Source organism: Theobroma cacao, chromosome 7 (assembly GCF_053813885.1).
Source record: "Theobroma cacao isolate CCN51 chromosome 7, ASM5381388v1, whole genome shotgun sequence".
NCBI lineage: Eukaryota > Viridiplantae > Streptophyta > Magnoliopsida > Malvales > Malvaceae > Theobroma > Theobroma cacao.
The window spans coordinates 954010-968989 of record NC_142645.1 but is presented as its reverse complement, the minus strand read 5'-3'; the positions used below and the strand labels follow the sequence as shown (position 1 = coordinate 968989).

The 14980-nt window shown below is 33.3% G+C and overlaps 1 protein-coding gene and 2 pseudogenes across 1 annotated transcript; all 3 read right to left on the bottom strand.

The window, feature by feature from the left end:
- Window positions 1-2145: 2145 nt before the first annotated feature.
- LOC18593335 (receptor-like protein Cf-9 homolog) lies at window positions 2146-5336 on the bottom strand. Its single transcript, XM_088807930.1, has one exon. It carries the CDS (start codon window positions 5302-5304, stop codon window positions 2569-2571), a length of 2736 nt encoding a protein of 911 aa, XP_088664056.1. The 5' UTR covers window positions 5305-5336; the 3' UTR covers window positions 2146-2568.
- A 5668-nt stretch (window positions 5337-11004) lies between these two features.
- LOC108662689 (receptor like protein 22-like) lies at window positions 11005-12060 on the bottom strand (annotated as a pseudogene).
- An 829-nt stretch (window positions 12061-12889) lies between these two features.
- LOC18593334 (receptor-like protein Cf-9) lies at window positions 12890-14400 on the bottom strand (annotated as a pseudogene).
- Between the last annotated feature and the right edge of the window lie 580 nt (window positions 14401-14980).

Here is a 14980-nt window from a genome sequence, read left to right as displayed (position 1 = left end):
CCGAAGAAAAGAAGTCTTTGCTGAAACTCTTCTCTGCAGTTTCTTCAATTGGGAGCAGTGACTTGTAGCAGAGTTTCACAATTTTTGGGTAACAATCAATTAACCAAGTAAATGCCTTCGTTTTATTTCATTTATGTATATGGGGTGAGATTAGGGTAATATTTCTTAAACAAAGTGTGAAATTAATTGACGAAGCTGCATGTGTAGTGCATACATCTGAAATTTTCTGGTTTAAATTAAATAATCAATTGGTTTTATTAATTAATTTATTTACTTTATAAAAGAATTCATTTTTGTATACAAAAAGTAATAGATGTTCTAGGCAAGTAAAGTCCTATGGTCTTTGGCCTGAGGTTAAAACTCCTCAAAGGAAGCTTCCTGATGTTTTTCCTGGTTTCAACCAGTCTATAAACATGAAACCAATTTTGCATTAGTTAAAATTTCCTTCAACAGAGCCCATTTTGCATTATCAATAGCATTTACATAGCAATAGAGTGAGAAATAGACAATCATCTTCAGAGGTCTATTTTCATGTTCACACTTACTTTCATTTGCATAATGTTTTGGCTCTTTCTTACCCATAATACATCCATTTCAACTTTCAAGTTTTTTAACAATTTGTAGACCAATTTGGTCCGAAAGCAAATACTAATTATGTTGTAGCAATTAAAAGAATGATGGTTGATAAGGATGTCCAATGCCTAATAGTTAGACCATTTCTCCTGATGAAAAGCACAAGACTTTCTAAGTCTTCTAATCAAAATTTGAAAAAACAGTAACTTTGAATCAAAGCAAGAAATTTCCTTCCTTGGGTAGTACCTGAGCAAATGATTGATCCCTTTGGATCCACATTAATGGAAAGCACCTCAATGCTACTTATTCCTATTTTAGTCTTTTACTGTCTGCTACTTAGCTGTAAATTAATTTTGTCATATCATTCCCTAAAATTGTTTCATACCATAAAATCTATTTTGCTCATGATGAAACAGGGTGACTTTAAACTCCATTTTGTTCAATTCCTAACGAAATCTAATGAATGAATATAAGAATAGGATAATCTCACATGATTACAGCTCCAGATTAAAGAGGATAGAGACAAATATATATAAATAAAGACTCAATTTTTCCACTTTTTTTTTCATTAGTGGTTAAATAAAATTTCCCCATTGCAAGGAGCAAAACAATTGACGAATAAATATTATAATGTTTATTTATTTTTTGTTTTCATATATAAAACATTTTAGTTGGGTAATTCAATTTGGGATTTTTTTTTATTTTGTAGTGATAAATATAACAATTATGAATATGAGAATTAAATTTAGTTTAAATTTATAGTACCCTCTCATAATAGAGTGAGAAATAGACAATCATCTTTTGAGGTCAGTCCTCATATTCACACCTACTTTCATTTGTTTATTATTTCTGCTAGTTTTTACAGTCTAAAGTTTGATTCTCCTTAGTACATTCCATTTAAACTTTCAAGTATTTTTAACAATTTGTAGACCAATTTGGTCCAAAAGCAAATACTAATTATATATGTTGTACCAATTAAAAGAATAATGGTTGATGAGACAACAATCTTTGATAAGACAGCAGAAAATCATGTTTAATGTTATAATCAAATCAAGTCTTCTTCTTCCCTGTTTCTATCCTGCTAGTCCCCTGATCTAGGACTATAAGACAGCAGAAAAGCTAATTCATTGCTCTTTTTAACTCATGTGGTTTAATGAAAAAACAAATATCAAAGGTAGGTTGCATACTGATAATATGTATTAGTACTATATGTTAATATAGCTTACAGACTAAAGATATAGAAGGGCAGTGAATTCAACTAAAATTCCATGTCAAAAGAAAATTCAACTTTAAATTCCATTAAACATCAATAACATGCTTACAATTTCATTACAATGAAAGAAAATGTACTCAAGGAAGAAAAAAACAGTCTGCAACAACCATCTTAATTACTAATTTACAAATTCCTTCGTCCTTTGAGATATCTCTTCAATTTGTAGCCTGTTTCTTCAACCATCCCTACAAGCCATCTTGGTTTTCCAAGTGTGATCATGATATTTGCTGCTTCCAAACATTAAAAAAAAAATTTATTTAAACGCGGTGAATTCAACTAAAATTTTATGTCAATATCTGTAAAAGGGATAGAAAATTCAATTTTAAATTCCATATAACATCAATAACAGGCTTACAATTTCATTAGCGTGAAAGAAAATTTATTCTAGAAAGAAAAAAAACAAAATCTGCAACTACCATCCTTACTTTTTCTGAAAAGTAGAATTCATTATCAACCAGGAACAAGCACTAGTGAACAAAAGAGAAGAGAACAAGCATTTGGATGGCTATGAGCAACAGCCAAGCAACATACTAGACCAAAAACAGGACATCCCCTATAACAAACAACCTAAAAACATGATACAACCCCTGGAAGAGAAGACAAGGTGCAAGACAAAACAAAACACAACCAAGAAAAGAAAATCAGACTGAACATAAAAGGAACAACAAAAAGGAACACAAACCATTCCATCCACCAGCAACAGATGAGGTCTCCTTACTAATTTACAAATTCTTTCGTCCTTTGAGATATCTCTTCAATTTGTAGCCTACTTCTTCAACCATCCTTACAAGCCATCTTGGTTTTCCAAGTGTGAATATGATATATGCTGCAGATATTCCGAACACTAGTCCACTTCCATAACCCATCAATGCCGCTTTCCACTCAAATCCAAATTCAGAATCTGCTTCCTCAGGAAAAATGGGTGCCTCAGTGTTGTCACAGCTCTTTGACAATGGAAACCCACACAATCCCAAGTTACCAGCATAGGAGTCATTACCAAAGGTATTGAATTGCTTTCCCTTAGGTATAGGTCCAACGAGCTGATTTTGTGAAAGGTTTAACACTTCAAGAGAACCCAAACTAGTCAACTGTTCCGGAATCTTCCCAACAAGCTTGTTCGAAGAGAGATCCAGCGACTCAAGTGCTGTCAAATTCCCCATTGTTGTGGGGATACAACTACTAAGGTTATTATGAGAAAGGTTAAGCTCTTTGAGTGAGTCAAGCTTTCCAATAACCTTTGGAATCTCACCTTGAAACTCATTATTTGAGAGGTCAATGCTCGTGAACCCGGAGAAAATTTTCTCCAATTCCATCTCTTGTCCTTTTATTGCAATTCTAGTAGAATAACCATAGAAGTCACCAGGAGCACGACCCCCCGTCCCCATGTATGACATTTCACTTTCATCTACAGTGAGATTTATCATAACCTTGAAATTTTTTATATATTTAACTGGAAGTGGTCCAGTAAAATAATTACTTGACAGGTCAAAAATTTGAATTTCAGAGAAAGAATGACTGGACCACGGGCCATGAATAGAACCATGCAGTTGATTCGAATACAGCACAAGAACTCGTAGTTGTGTAAGACTTTCCAACCAATGAGGAAATGTATCATTGATCTTGTTGTTACCAAGATCTAGCACTTCCAACCGTCTACAATTAACGATGGCTTGTGGTAAAGGCCCTTCTAATTGATTGCCATTTAAGTTGAGATAATACAAAGGACATCCCTTTGTAAAAACCGAAGGAATGGGTCCATGAAACTTGTTCATTTGTAGATTCAACACAAAAAGGCCTTGGGTTAAGTTTCCAAAACATTGTGGAATAATTCCACTCAAGTTGTTGTGAGACAAGTCAAGATATTCAAGGTTATTTGCATTGCATAGCAGAGAAGGGATCTCTCCACTGAAACTATTATTTGAGATTAAAAACACCATTGTTGTTGAAGGTGGAATCGGAAGATCTCCATGAATGAAATTGGAGCTAAGGTCAAGATATTCAATTTCCTTCCATGGAATTTGCTCAAAATCTGTCAAAGAGTTGTGAGATAGATTCAAGTTCCACAAAGAGTCCTTTCCCACATCCCACATCCACTTGGGTATCTTCCCAGAAATTCTATTGTTGGAAAGGTCTAAACGTTTTAAAGATTCTGAACCTCTTAAAAATTGAGGAAATTCACTGACATTGCAAGAAGACAAATATAAACCTTGAAGATTTGGCAATGTATAATTAGCACTAACACCATTAGAGCTTAAGGATAGACTATTATATGAAAGGTCTAGGACTTGGAGATTTTGGAGTTTTGAGAACATGTCAACCTCTACAATACCAATTAGATTTGATAAGTCGACAAATGTAAGGTTCACAAGATGGGATATTGAAGATGGAATAGGACCTTTGAGTTTATTATTCCCAAAAGAGATCTCTTCTAATGAGTTGTATTGGAATTCCTTGATATCACCACTGAGTTTGTTATTCTCAAGAGCTATGTGCTTCAATGTGGAAACTGTATACAACCATGATGGAAGTGTTCCATTGAGTAAATTAAAAGATAAGTCTAGAGAGATTAGATTAGGAAAGGCAGTTACCTCATTAGGAATGGAACCCTCTAGTTGGTTATTAGAAATGTATAAGAATTCAAGATGTCTTAGGTTTGTAAGTGAGGATGGAATTTGTCCACTAAAATAGTTATATGGCAAGCCTAAAAAACGGAGTTGTGAGAAGTGAAAAATATTTTCTGGGATTTTTCCAATCAATCCACAACCAACGAGACTAAGAGTCCTTAAAGATGAGGATAGATTCATCAAGGCATTAGAACTAATGGAAGACATATTGATATCATCAAGAACAAGTTGTCTCACCTTTGTTAGGTTCTCAACAAGTCCTTTCAGAGTATGTTTGTCAAGTGTTTGAATATAATTCCCAGAGAGATCAAGTGAAACCAATTTCGACAAATGGGAGACTTGGGATGGGACTTGTCCTGTGAAGTATGCTTCAGAGAGGTTGAGATACTCTAGACTTGCAAACTGACCAAACTTAGATGACATCTTGGATAAATTAAAATAGTTGAAGGCGAGGTTGAGTTTCTGCAGGTGTCGAAGATGAAAAAGACTACTGTTGGAAGCAATGCTGCCATATAGCCAGCTGCAACTCAAGTCAAGGCCAATCACTTGACCGTTGACGTTATCACAAGTGATCCCATCCCATGAGCAGCAATCTAAACCCTCCTTCCATGAATTTGTCTTGGGATAAGATATTTTGCTATAATAATCGCACCACCAAGAAGAAGATTCATCAATGGAAAAAGAGGTCTTGAATTGGATCAATGCAGCAGCTTCTTCAGGAGAGCACAACTGTGTTATTGAAGAAGAAGAAGAAGAAGATGAAAGATTAGGTTGAAAATTGAGGAGGAACAAAAGAAGGTAGAGGAGCTGAAAGGGTCTCAGTAAGCAGCACATCTTTATTAAGAAGAGAAATTGAATAATAAGGGTATGGTATGATTGATATGAACGGTGAGAAGACATAGATGAGTATTTATAAGCAGCCCAGTCAAAGCAATGTCAAACAAATGGCAGCATCTGTATGTTCCAAGTTCATAATTTTATTCAAACTTTCGTACTGTTTCTTCGCAGTTCATAATTGATGGCATGCCAGATCGAGCTAGTCTTCATGTGCACACTCATTTTCATTTGTTTATTATTTATGCATTCCAACTTTCAAAAGTTTTAACAATTTGTAGACCAAAAGAGTGAATTTGGTATTGGGGTCCAAAAGCAAAGACTAAAGTATGTTGGCCATGGAGCCTTTTTAAGTACCAATTAATAGAGTGATGGCTGAAGGAATTTTCTTCCCTGGCAAATAATGGTGTAACAAACAGGAAGCCCTAAACTTTAAAAGCCCTTTTCTGTCTTTCTTTTTTTTTTTTTTCACAAATGCAATTATTAATAAATTGAAAGTCCCAAACTAAGAATATCGAAGACTAAATTATTGACATATGTATATCAAGGAGAGAAAATTAAACAAATTAATGAGAAACACCTCACCTATCACTTATTACTATTTTAGTCTTTTACTGTCTGCTACTTAGCTGTAAATTAGACTTGTCATAACGTTCTCTAAAATTGTGGCAAACTGTATAATCTATTTAGCTGATGAAACAGGGTTGTTAGAGTTCATATTACACAATATTAACAAAAGCAGAGTTAACCTAGAATTAAATTAAATTTTATTCAAAAAAATTAATTTAATAAAAAATGAATGAGGAAGATTTTAAGAGTACAGTTGAGCATTTAGTTCATTGGTTAGAGAATAATCTCCCTCTCAAAAAAAAAAAATAGAATTCGAATCTCACTTCTCCAAATATATAAAAAAAAAAATTCTAAGAGTAGCAATTTTAACCATGGTTATAGCATAAAAGAATATGAGAATAGGATAATCTCACACGATTACATTTGCATATTAAAGAGGATAGAGACAAATATATATAAATAAAGACTCAATTTTTGCTTTCTACCCCATTTTGCTTTTGAATATACCAAATCGTTTGGAAACCTTTGTTTGTATCCAAATATCGATCTTTCCATGTATCAATTTATTATTGGCATTATTTGCTTTCACATAAGTAAAGAAGGGTTGTGTATCACTCTTTGCCATTCTTGCATGGAAAAGTCTATGTGGCCTATATATTGCACGAACCCCACCTTCCACTGCATTCAACACAAATTAGTTTATCAAGTCTCTGCATTCAAGATAAAGAGAGACAGAGAGATTTCCAAAGAAAAGAAGTCTTTTCTGGAACTTTTATCTGCAGTTTCGTCAATTATTCACAGGGACTTGTAGCAGAGTTTCACAATATTTGGCTAACAATCAATTAACCAAGTAAATGCCCTTTGTTTTTACTTCACTTGTATATGTATATGGGGTGAGATTAGGGTAATATTTCTTAAACAAAGTGTTAACTTAATTGATGATGATGCATGTGCAGTGCATACATCTGAAATTTTCTCTAGTTTAACACTTTGAATCAAACAATCAATTGGTTTTATTAATGAATTTATTCATTATATAAAAGAATTCATTTTCGTATACAAAAAGCAATAGATGTTCTAGGCAAGTATGTCCTATGGGCATCGGCCTGAGGTTAAAACTCCTCAAAGGAAGCTTGCTGATGTTTTTTCTGGTTTCAACCGGTCTATAAACATGAAACCAATATTGCATTAGTTAGAATTACCTTCAACAGAGCCAATTTTGCATTATCAATGGCATTTACATAGTGATAGAGTGAGAAATAGACAATCATCTTGGAGGTCTGTCTTTATGTTCACACCTATTTTCATTTGTTTATTATTGATACTATTTCTTACTGTCTAAAGTTTGATTCTCAATAGTGCATCCACTTCAACTTTCAAGTTTTTCTTTACAATTTGTAGACCAATTTGGTCCAAAAGCAAATACTAATTATATATGTTGTACCAATTAAAGGAATGATGGTTGATAAGGATGTGTGTCCAATACCTAATAGTTAAACAATATCTTGATGGAAAACCAAAAGGCTTTCTAAGTCTTCTAATGCAAATTTGAAAGAAAGCAAGAAATTTGCTTCCCTTTGGATCCCTTACTAGTAATTGAGAAAATGATTGATCCCTTTGGATAAAATGATTGATCCCTTTGGATCTTACATTAATGGAAAACACCTCGATGATACTTATTATTGTGTTAGTCTTTTATTATCTGCTACTTAACTGTAAATTAGTTTTTTCATATCATTCTGTAAATTAAGTGATACGATGTATGATTTTCTGCTGACTTTGTTGCTGAAGTATTAATGAAAGAAAAAAAGTTTATACCTCAAAAGTGCAGTAACTGAAACATTACAGAAGTATCCGCAAAATTGAAATCTGCAGTATTGACTACGCTAGTAAAAAATAAGAGATAAGGAAGAGGACCTGAATGCTGGAACTAGCTTCTTTGCATCATCAATGAAGCTACCAAAAGCGAATGGAGTCTAGGGACATGGTTTGATGGATAATTGATGACTAACAAAGTTAAAGGCAATCATCAACAAGGCATGAGACAAGTAGTCTGCTGCTAGTTCAAAGTTTCAGAGTAAACAACACTTGAAAGATAATTTATTTCTTATTCAAATTGTCTCAATGACCCAAGACATAACAAAGAATATCTAAGACTAAATTATTGAGAGATGTATATCAAGGAGAGAAAATTATATAAAATTAATGTGACAAACCTCACCTCAATGCTCCTTATTACTATTTTAGTCTTCTACTGTCTGCTACTTAGCTGTAAATTATTATTATTATTATTATTATTATTTTTGCTCAGCAGTTCAATAAATTTCATTGAAAAGGAGATAGTTACAGAAAGAACTGCAGCCCAAAGAGAGGGAGCAGATACAAAAAGACTAAAGGACTCCTGACTATTAACAACCCCACAGCTGTAAATTAATTTGGTTATATCATTCTCAAAAATTGTGGCAAACCATATAATCTATTTAGCTGATGAAACAGAAACAGGGTTGTTAGAGTTCATATTAGACAATATTCATTTTCTCAAGAACATGTTGAACTAAACTAGAGAGTAACTTTTAACTCCATTTTGTTCAATTTCTAACGAAATATAATGAAAGAATATAAAAAAGATGATAATCTCACATGATTACAGCTGCAGATTAAAGAGGATGGAGACAAATATACATAAATAAAGACTCAATATTGCCACTCTATGCTTTTGAAGCTATCATTTTTGCTTTTTACCCCATTATGCTTTTGGAGATACCACTTTATGCTGATTCACATGTCGATCTTTCCATGTATTAATTTATTATTGGCATAATTGCTTTCACATAGCAATCAATATTTGGCTAACAATCAATTAACCAAGTAAATGTCTTTGTTTTACTTCACCTATATATGTGTATGGGGTGAGATTAAGTTACTATTTCTTAAACAAAGTGTGAACTTAATTGATGAAGGTTCACGTGCAGTGAATGCGAGTGAAATTTTCTTTGTCACTTCATGCTGTTGGAGCTACCGTTTTTGCTTTTGGAGATACCAATCGTTTGGAAAACTCTATGCTGATTAACATGTTGATCTTTCCATGTTTCAATTTATTCTTGGTATGATTTGCTTTCACATAAGTAATGGACGGTCGTGTATCACGCTTTACCATTTTTACGTGAAATACGTGCATGAAAAAGTACTATGTGGCCTACATTACATGAACCCCAACTTCACATCAGTGTATTCAACATAAATTAGTTTACTGAGTCTCTCTAACTTTTTCCTTTTGAAAGTTTTGTTACCATTACAATTTTTTATGTGCTGATTCCACTTCTTGATGCTAATTACTTGTTAAATATAGAAAGAAAGAAAGAAATAAGAGAAGAAAAAGTGAGGCCAAAAGTTCCATAAGGCAAAAGATGTTTGGGCCCTTGTCTTCCACTGAACAAAAATACAAAAAAACAGAGATTCCAAAGAAAAAGAAGACTTTGCTGAAACTTTTCTCTGCAGTTTCATCAATTGGATTTGAAGCAGAGTTTCTCAATATTTGGGTAACAATCAATTAACCAAGAAAATGCCTAATTTGTTTTACTTCACTTATACATGTATATTGGGTGAGATTAGGCTACTATTTCTTAAACAAAGTGTGAAATTAATTGATGAAGCTGCATGTGCAGTGCATATATACAAGTGAAATTTTCTCTAGTTTAACACTCTGAATCAAACAATCAATTGGTTTTAATTATTAATTAATTTATTCATTATATAAAAGAATTCATTTTCGTATACAAAAAGTAATAGATGTTCTAGGCAAGTAATGTCCTATGGGCTTCGGCCTGAGGTTAAAACTCCTCCAAGGAAGCTTGCTCATGTTTTTTCTGATTTCAACAGGTCTATAAACGTGAAACCCATCTTGCATTAGTTAGAATTTCCTTCAACAGAGTTAATTTTGAATTGTCAATGGCATTTACATAGCTGTAGAGTGAGAAATAGATAATCACCTTCGGAGGTCTGTCTTCATGTTCACACTTATTTTCATTTGTTTATTATTTATGCTATTTCTTACTATCTAAAGTTTGATTCTCAATAGTACATCCATTTCAACTTTCAAGTATTTTTAACAATTTGTAGACCAATTTGGTCCAAAAGCAAATAGTAATTATATGTTGTATCAATTAAAAGAATGATGGTTGATAAGGATGTCCAATACCTAATAATTAAACCATATCTTGATGAAAAGCAAAAGACTTTCTAAGTCTTCTAATGAAAATTTGGAAGAAAGAAACTTTGAATCAAAGCAAGAAATTTCCTTTCCCTGGCTAGTTCTTGACCAAATGATTGATCCCTTTGGATCTACATTAATGGAAAATACCTCAATGGTACATATTATTGTGTCAGTCTTAGCTGTAAATTAGTTTTCTCAAATCATTCTGTAAATTCTGTGATACAAAGTATGATTTTCTGCTGACTTTATTGCTGAACGAAAGAAAAAACGTTTATGCCTCAGAAGTGCAGTAACCGAAACATTACAGAAATATCCATGAAAGTGAAGTCTGCAGTATTGACTACGATAATAAAAAGGAAGAGATAAGCAAGAAGACCTGAATGCTGGAGCTAGCGTCTTCGCATCATCAATGAAACTACCCAAAAGTAATTACTAATTATGTATATGTTGTACCAATTAAAGGAATGATGGTTGATAAGGATGTCCAATACCTAATATTTAGACCATTTCTCTTGATGAAAAGCAAAAGACTTTCTAAGTCTTCTAAGGCAAATCTGAAGGAAAGCAACTTTGAGAATAAACAGAAACACTGAAGGAAATCACCAAGTTGGAAGATTACCAACTTTGTGTTTTTCCCATTCTTTTCTTCAGATATGTACAGATGAACTTTCCTCTGCCTTCTTTTCTCTCTTATCTCTCGTCTAAAATCAAATTGATAAATTTTTAGTTTTCCTCATACCTTACTAGGCTCTGCTATGTATTAATATTAATATGTTCATATAGCTTACAGACGAAAGATATAGAAGGGCAGTGAATTCAACTAGAATTCCATGTCAAAATCTGTAAAAAGGGATACAAAATTCAAATTTAAATTCCATAAAACATCAATAACATGCTTACGATTACATTACCATGAAAAGAAAATTTATTCTAGGAAGAAAAAGAAAAAAAGGACTTCAACAACCATCCTTACCAATTCACAACTTCCTGCGTTCTCTCAGATATCTCTTCAATTTGTAGCCTGCTTTTTCAACCTTCCATACAAGCCATTTGGGTTTTCCAAGTGTGAATATGATGTATGCTGCAGATATTCCGAACACTAGTCTACTTCCATAACCCATCAATGCCACTTTCCACTCAAATTCAGATTCAGAATCTGCTTCCTCATGAAAAAAGGGTGCCTCAATGTTGTCACATCTGTTTGACAATGGAAACGCACACAGTCCCAAGTTACCAACATAGGAATCATTGCCGAAGGTATTGAATTGTTTGCCCTGAGGTATAGGTCCAACAAGCTGATTTTGTGAAAGGTTTAACACTTCAAGAAAACCCAAACTAGCCAATTGTGTAGGAATCTTCCCAACAAGCTTGTTCCAAGAGAGATTCAGTGACTCAAGTGATGTCAAATTGCCCATTGATGTGGGGATACAACCACTAAGGTTATTATGGGAAAGGTTAAGCTCTTTGAGTGAGTTAAGCTTTCCAAAAACCTCTGGAATCTCACCTTGAAACTCATTATTTGAGAGGTCAATGCTCATTAACATGATGAAAATTTTCTCCAATTCAATCTCTTTTCGTTTTATTGCAATTCAAATAGAATAGCTATAGTCAATGATGAAAAGTTTCATCAGTTCAATCTCTAATGCTTTTATTGTAAATCCAATAAAATAGCTATAGCCACCATATCCATGCACCGCCCTGTATGACATTCCACGTTCATCTTTTCTGATATTTATCATAACTTCAAAAATTTTTTATATATTGAACAGGTAGTGGACCAGTAAAATAATTATTTGAGAGATCAAAAATTTGGATTTTAGAGAAAGAACGACTAGACCTAAGGCCACAAATGGAACCATGGAATTTATTCGACCCAGTACAAGAACTTGTAGTTGTGGAAGACTTCCCAACCAATGAGAAAATTTATCATTGATCTTGTTATTACTATACTTGTCAAAATGGACCTGACCCATTGGGTCATCTTTTTTTTCATTTAATATGAGATGGGCTGGGCCATGAAAATTTAGGTCCATATTTAAACCAAGCCTAGATGGGTCAACTCACCAAATCAGTGGGTTGAGACGGGCCAGTCTTATGAGTTAAAAAAATTAATAATTTTATATATTTAATTATATAAAAGTAATAATTTAATTACCAATAATGTTACTTATTTTATATATTTTAATGTGTTTAATATTTATTTATCAAATTAATAAATTTAATTTATGAATTAAATCATAAAATAATTTTATTAATAGAAAATTTATTAACTTAAATTATAAAAATAATTTTTTTTTTTTGAAAAAAAAAATGGGCTGGCCTAACTCAGCCCATGGGCTAGCAAGGGGTGGGCTGGTTTGGGGATTTTACAACCCATATAAAAAAATGAGTTGACTCGACCCATCTCATATTTTTTCAGCCTACAAGGGCCAGGGCCGAGCTGAGCCGGACTAGCCCATATTGACAGGTCTAGTTATTACCAAGATCTAGCACTTCCTGACCTCTAAAATTAATGATGGATTGTGTTAAAGTCCTCCTCGTCGATTGCCATGTAAGTTTAGATGTTTCAGCTGACATCCCTTTGTAAAAGTTGGAAGAATGATTCCATGAAACTCGTTCATCTCTAATTTCAACATTAAGAGGCTTTGGCTCAAATTTCCAAAACATTATGGAATAATTCCACTCAATTTATTGTGAGACAAGTCAAGAAATTGAAGAGAATTTGCTTGGCATAAAAGAGAAGATATGTGTCCACCCAAACTATTATTTGAGATAAAAAGAAAGTTGTTGCTGAAGGTGGAATTGGAAGATCTCTCTAAATCAAATTGGAGCTAAGGTCAAGATATTCAATTCCGTCCCATGGAATTTGCTCAAAATTTGTCAAAGAGTTGTGAGATAGATTCAATAGCAACAAAGAGTCCTTCCCTACATCTTGCACCCACTCGGGAATCTTGCCATAAATTTTATTGTTGGAAAGGTCCAAAGATTGCAACCTCTTTGAGCCTCTTAACAATTGGGGAAATTCACTAACATTGCAAGAAGACAAGTGTAAATATTGAGGATTGGGCAATGTATAATTAGCATTGGTACCATTAAAGCTTAAGGATAGACTATTATATGAAAGATCAAGGTATTAGATATTTTGGAGTTTTGAGAACATGTCAAGCTCTACAATACCACTTAGATTATTTGATGATAAGTCAAGAATAGTAAGGTTCACAAGTTGGGATGTTGAAGATGGAAGTGGACCCGTAAGTTTATTATTCCAAAAAAAAATCTCTTCCAGTGATTTGTATTGGAATTTATTGATATAACCACTAAGCTGGTTGTGATTGAGATTTATGTGCTTCAATGTGGAAATTGTATATAACCATGATGGAAGTGTTCCATTGAGTAAATTAAAAGATAAGTCTAGAAAGATTAAATTAGGAAAGATAGATACCTCGTTAGGAATAGAATCCTCAAGTTGATCGTGAGAAATATCTAAGAATTCAAGTTATCTTAAATTTGTAAGTGATGATGGAATTTTTCCACCAAAAAAGTTGAATGACAAGTATAAATTATGGAGGTGCAAGAGTTGAAAAATATTTTCTGGGATTTTTCCTAGCAATTCACAACCATTGAGACTAAGTGTCCTTAAAGATGAGGATAGATTCATGAAGACATAATGATTCCATCAAGAAAGAGTTGTCTCACCTCTGTTAAGTTCTCAACAAGTCTTTCTAGAGTACATTTGTCAAACTTTAGAAAATCATTCAAAGAGAGATCAAGAGAAACCAATTTTGACAAGTGGGAGACTTCGGATGGGACTTGTCCTGCAAAGACTGTTTGAGAGAGGTTAAGATACACTAGACTTGCAAACTGACCAAACTTAGATGACATCTTGGAAGAGTTAAAACGGTTGAAGGCTAGTTTGAGTTTCTGCAGGTGTGGAAGATGGAAGAGACTACTATCGGAAGGGAAGCCGCCATAGAGCTGACTGCAACTAAAGTCAAGGCCAGTGACTTGACACTTGATGTTATCACAAGTGACCCCATCCCATGAGCAGCAATCTGAACCCTCCTGCCATGAATTTGTCTTGGGATAGAATTAACGCCAAAATAATCATAATACGAAGAAGTATCACGGATGGAAAAAGAAGTCTTGAATTGGAGCAATGCAGCAGCTTCTTCGGGAAAGCACGAGTGTGTTACTGAAGAAGAAGAAGAAGATGAAAGATTAGGTTGCAAGTTGAGGAAAAAAAAGAAGGTAGAGGAGTTGAAAGGCTCTGAGTAAGCAGCAAGAAGAGAAATGGAATAATAATGAGACGATATGAATGGTAAGAAGGCATAGATGAGTATTCATAAGCTGCCAAGAGGTACACAGTATTTCATTTTCTTATAATTACAATGAAATAATTTTGTATTCATATATAACCTTGTGGTTGAAGTAAACTAATTTCTTCAGTAAACTTTGGTAACCACCTAAATTTTTAATTCCTCTCTTGTCATATTTATTATTTTACTTTGATATTTATATATATATATATATATATATATATATAAAAATATAGATATTTACTTTTTATCCATGAAAATTGGCAAGATTTTAATTTTGAACTTCCTATTTGGGCTTAGGGCTTAAAATCTTGGGTCATTGGATTCTATTTTCCAAGCTTCATTAGTCAATTCATATGAAGGAAATTCCTACTTGTGCATTTTTATCTTACATTTTCAATTCTCCATGACAACTAAGTAATGGGATTGAGATTGCAGAAAATGATTCCATGTATGCTAAAATTTCCACAACAATGAGAGGCCACTTGATAAATGATTGAATGGCAAAATGAATGAGAGTCTCTAATTGATTAATCAAACGGATAAAACAAATTGCTGGGTTATTTGTATACATGGA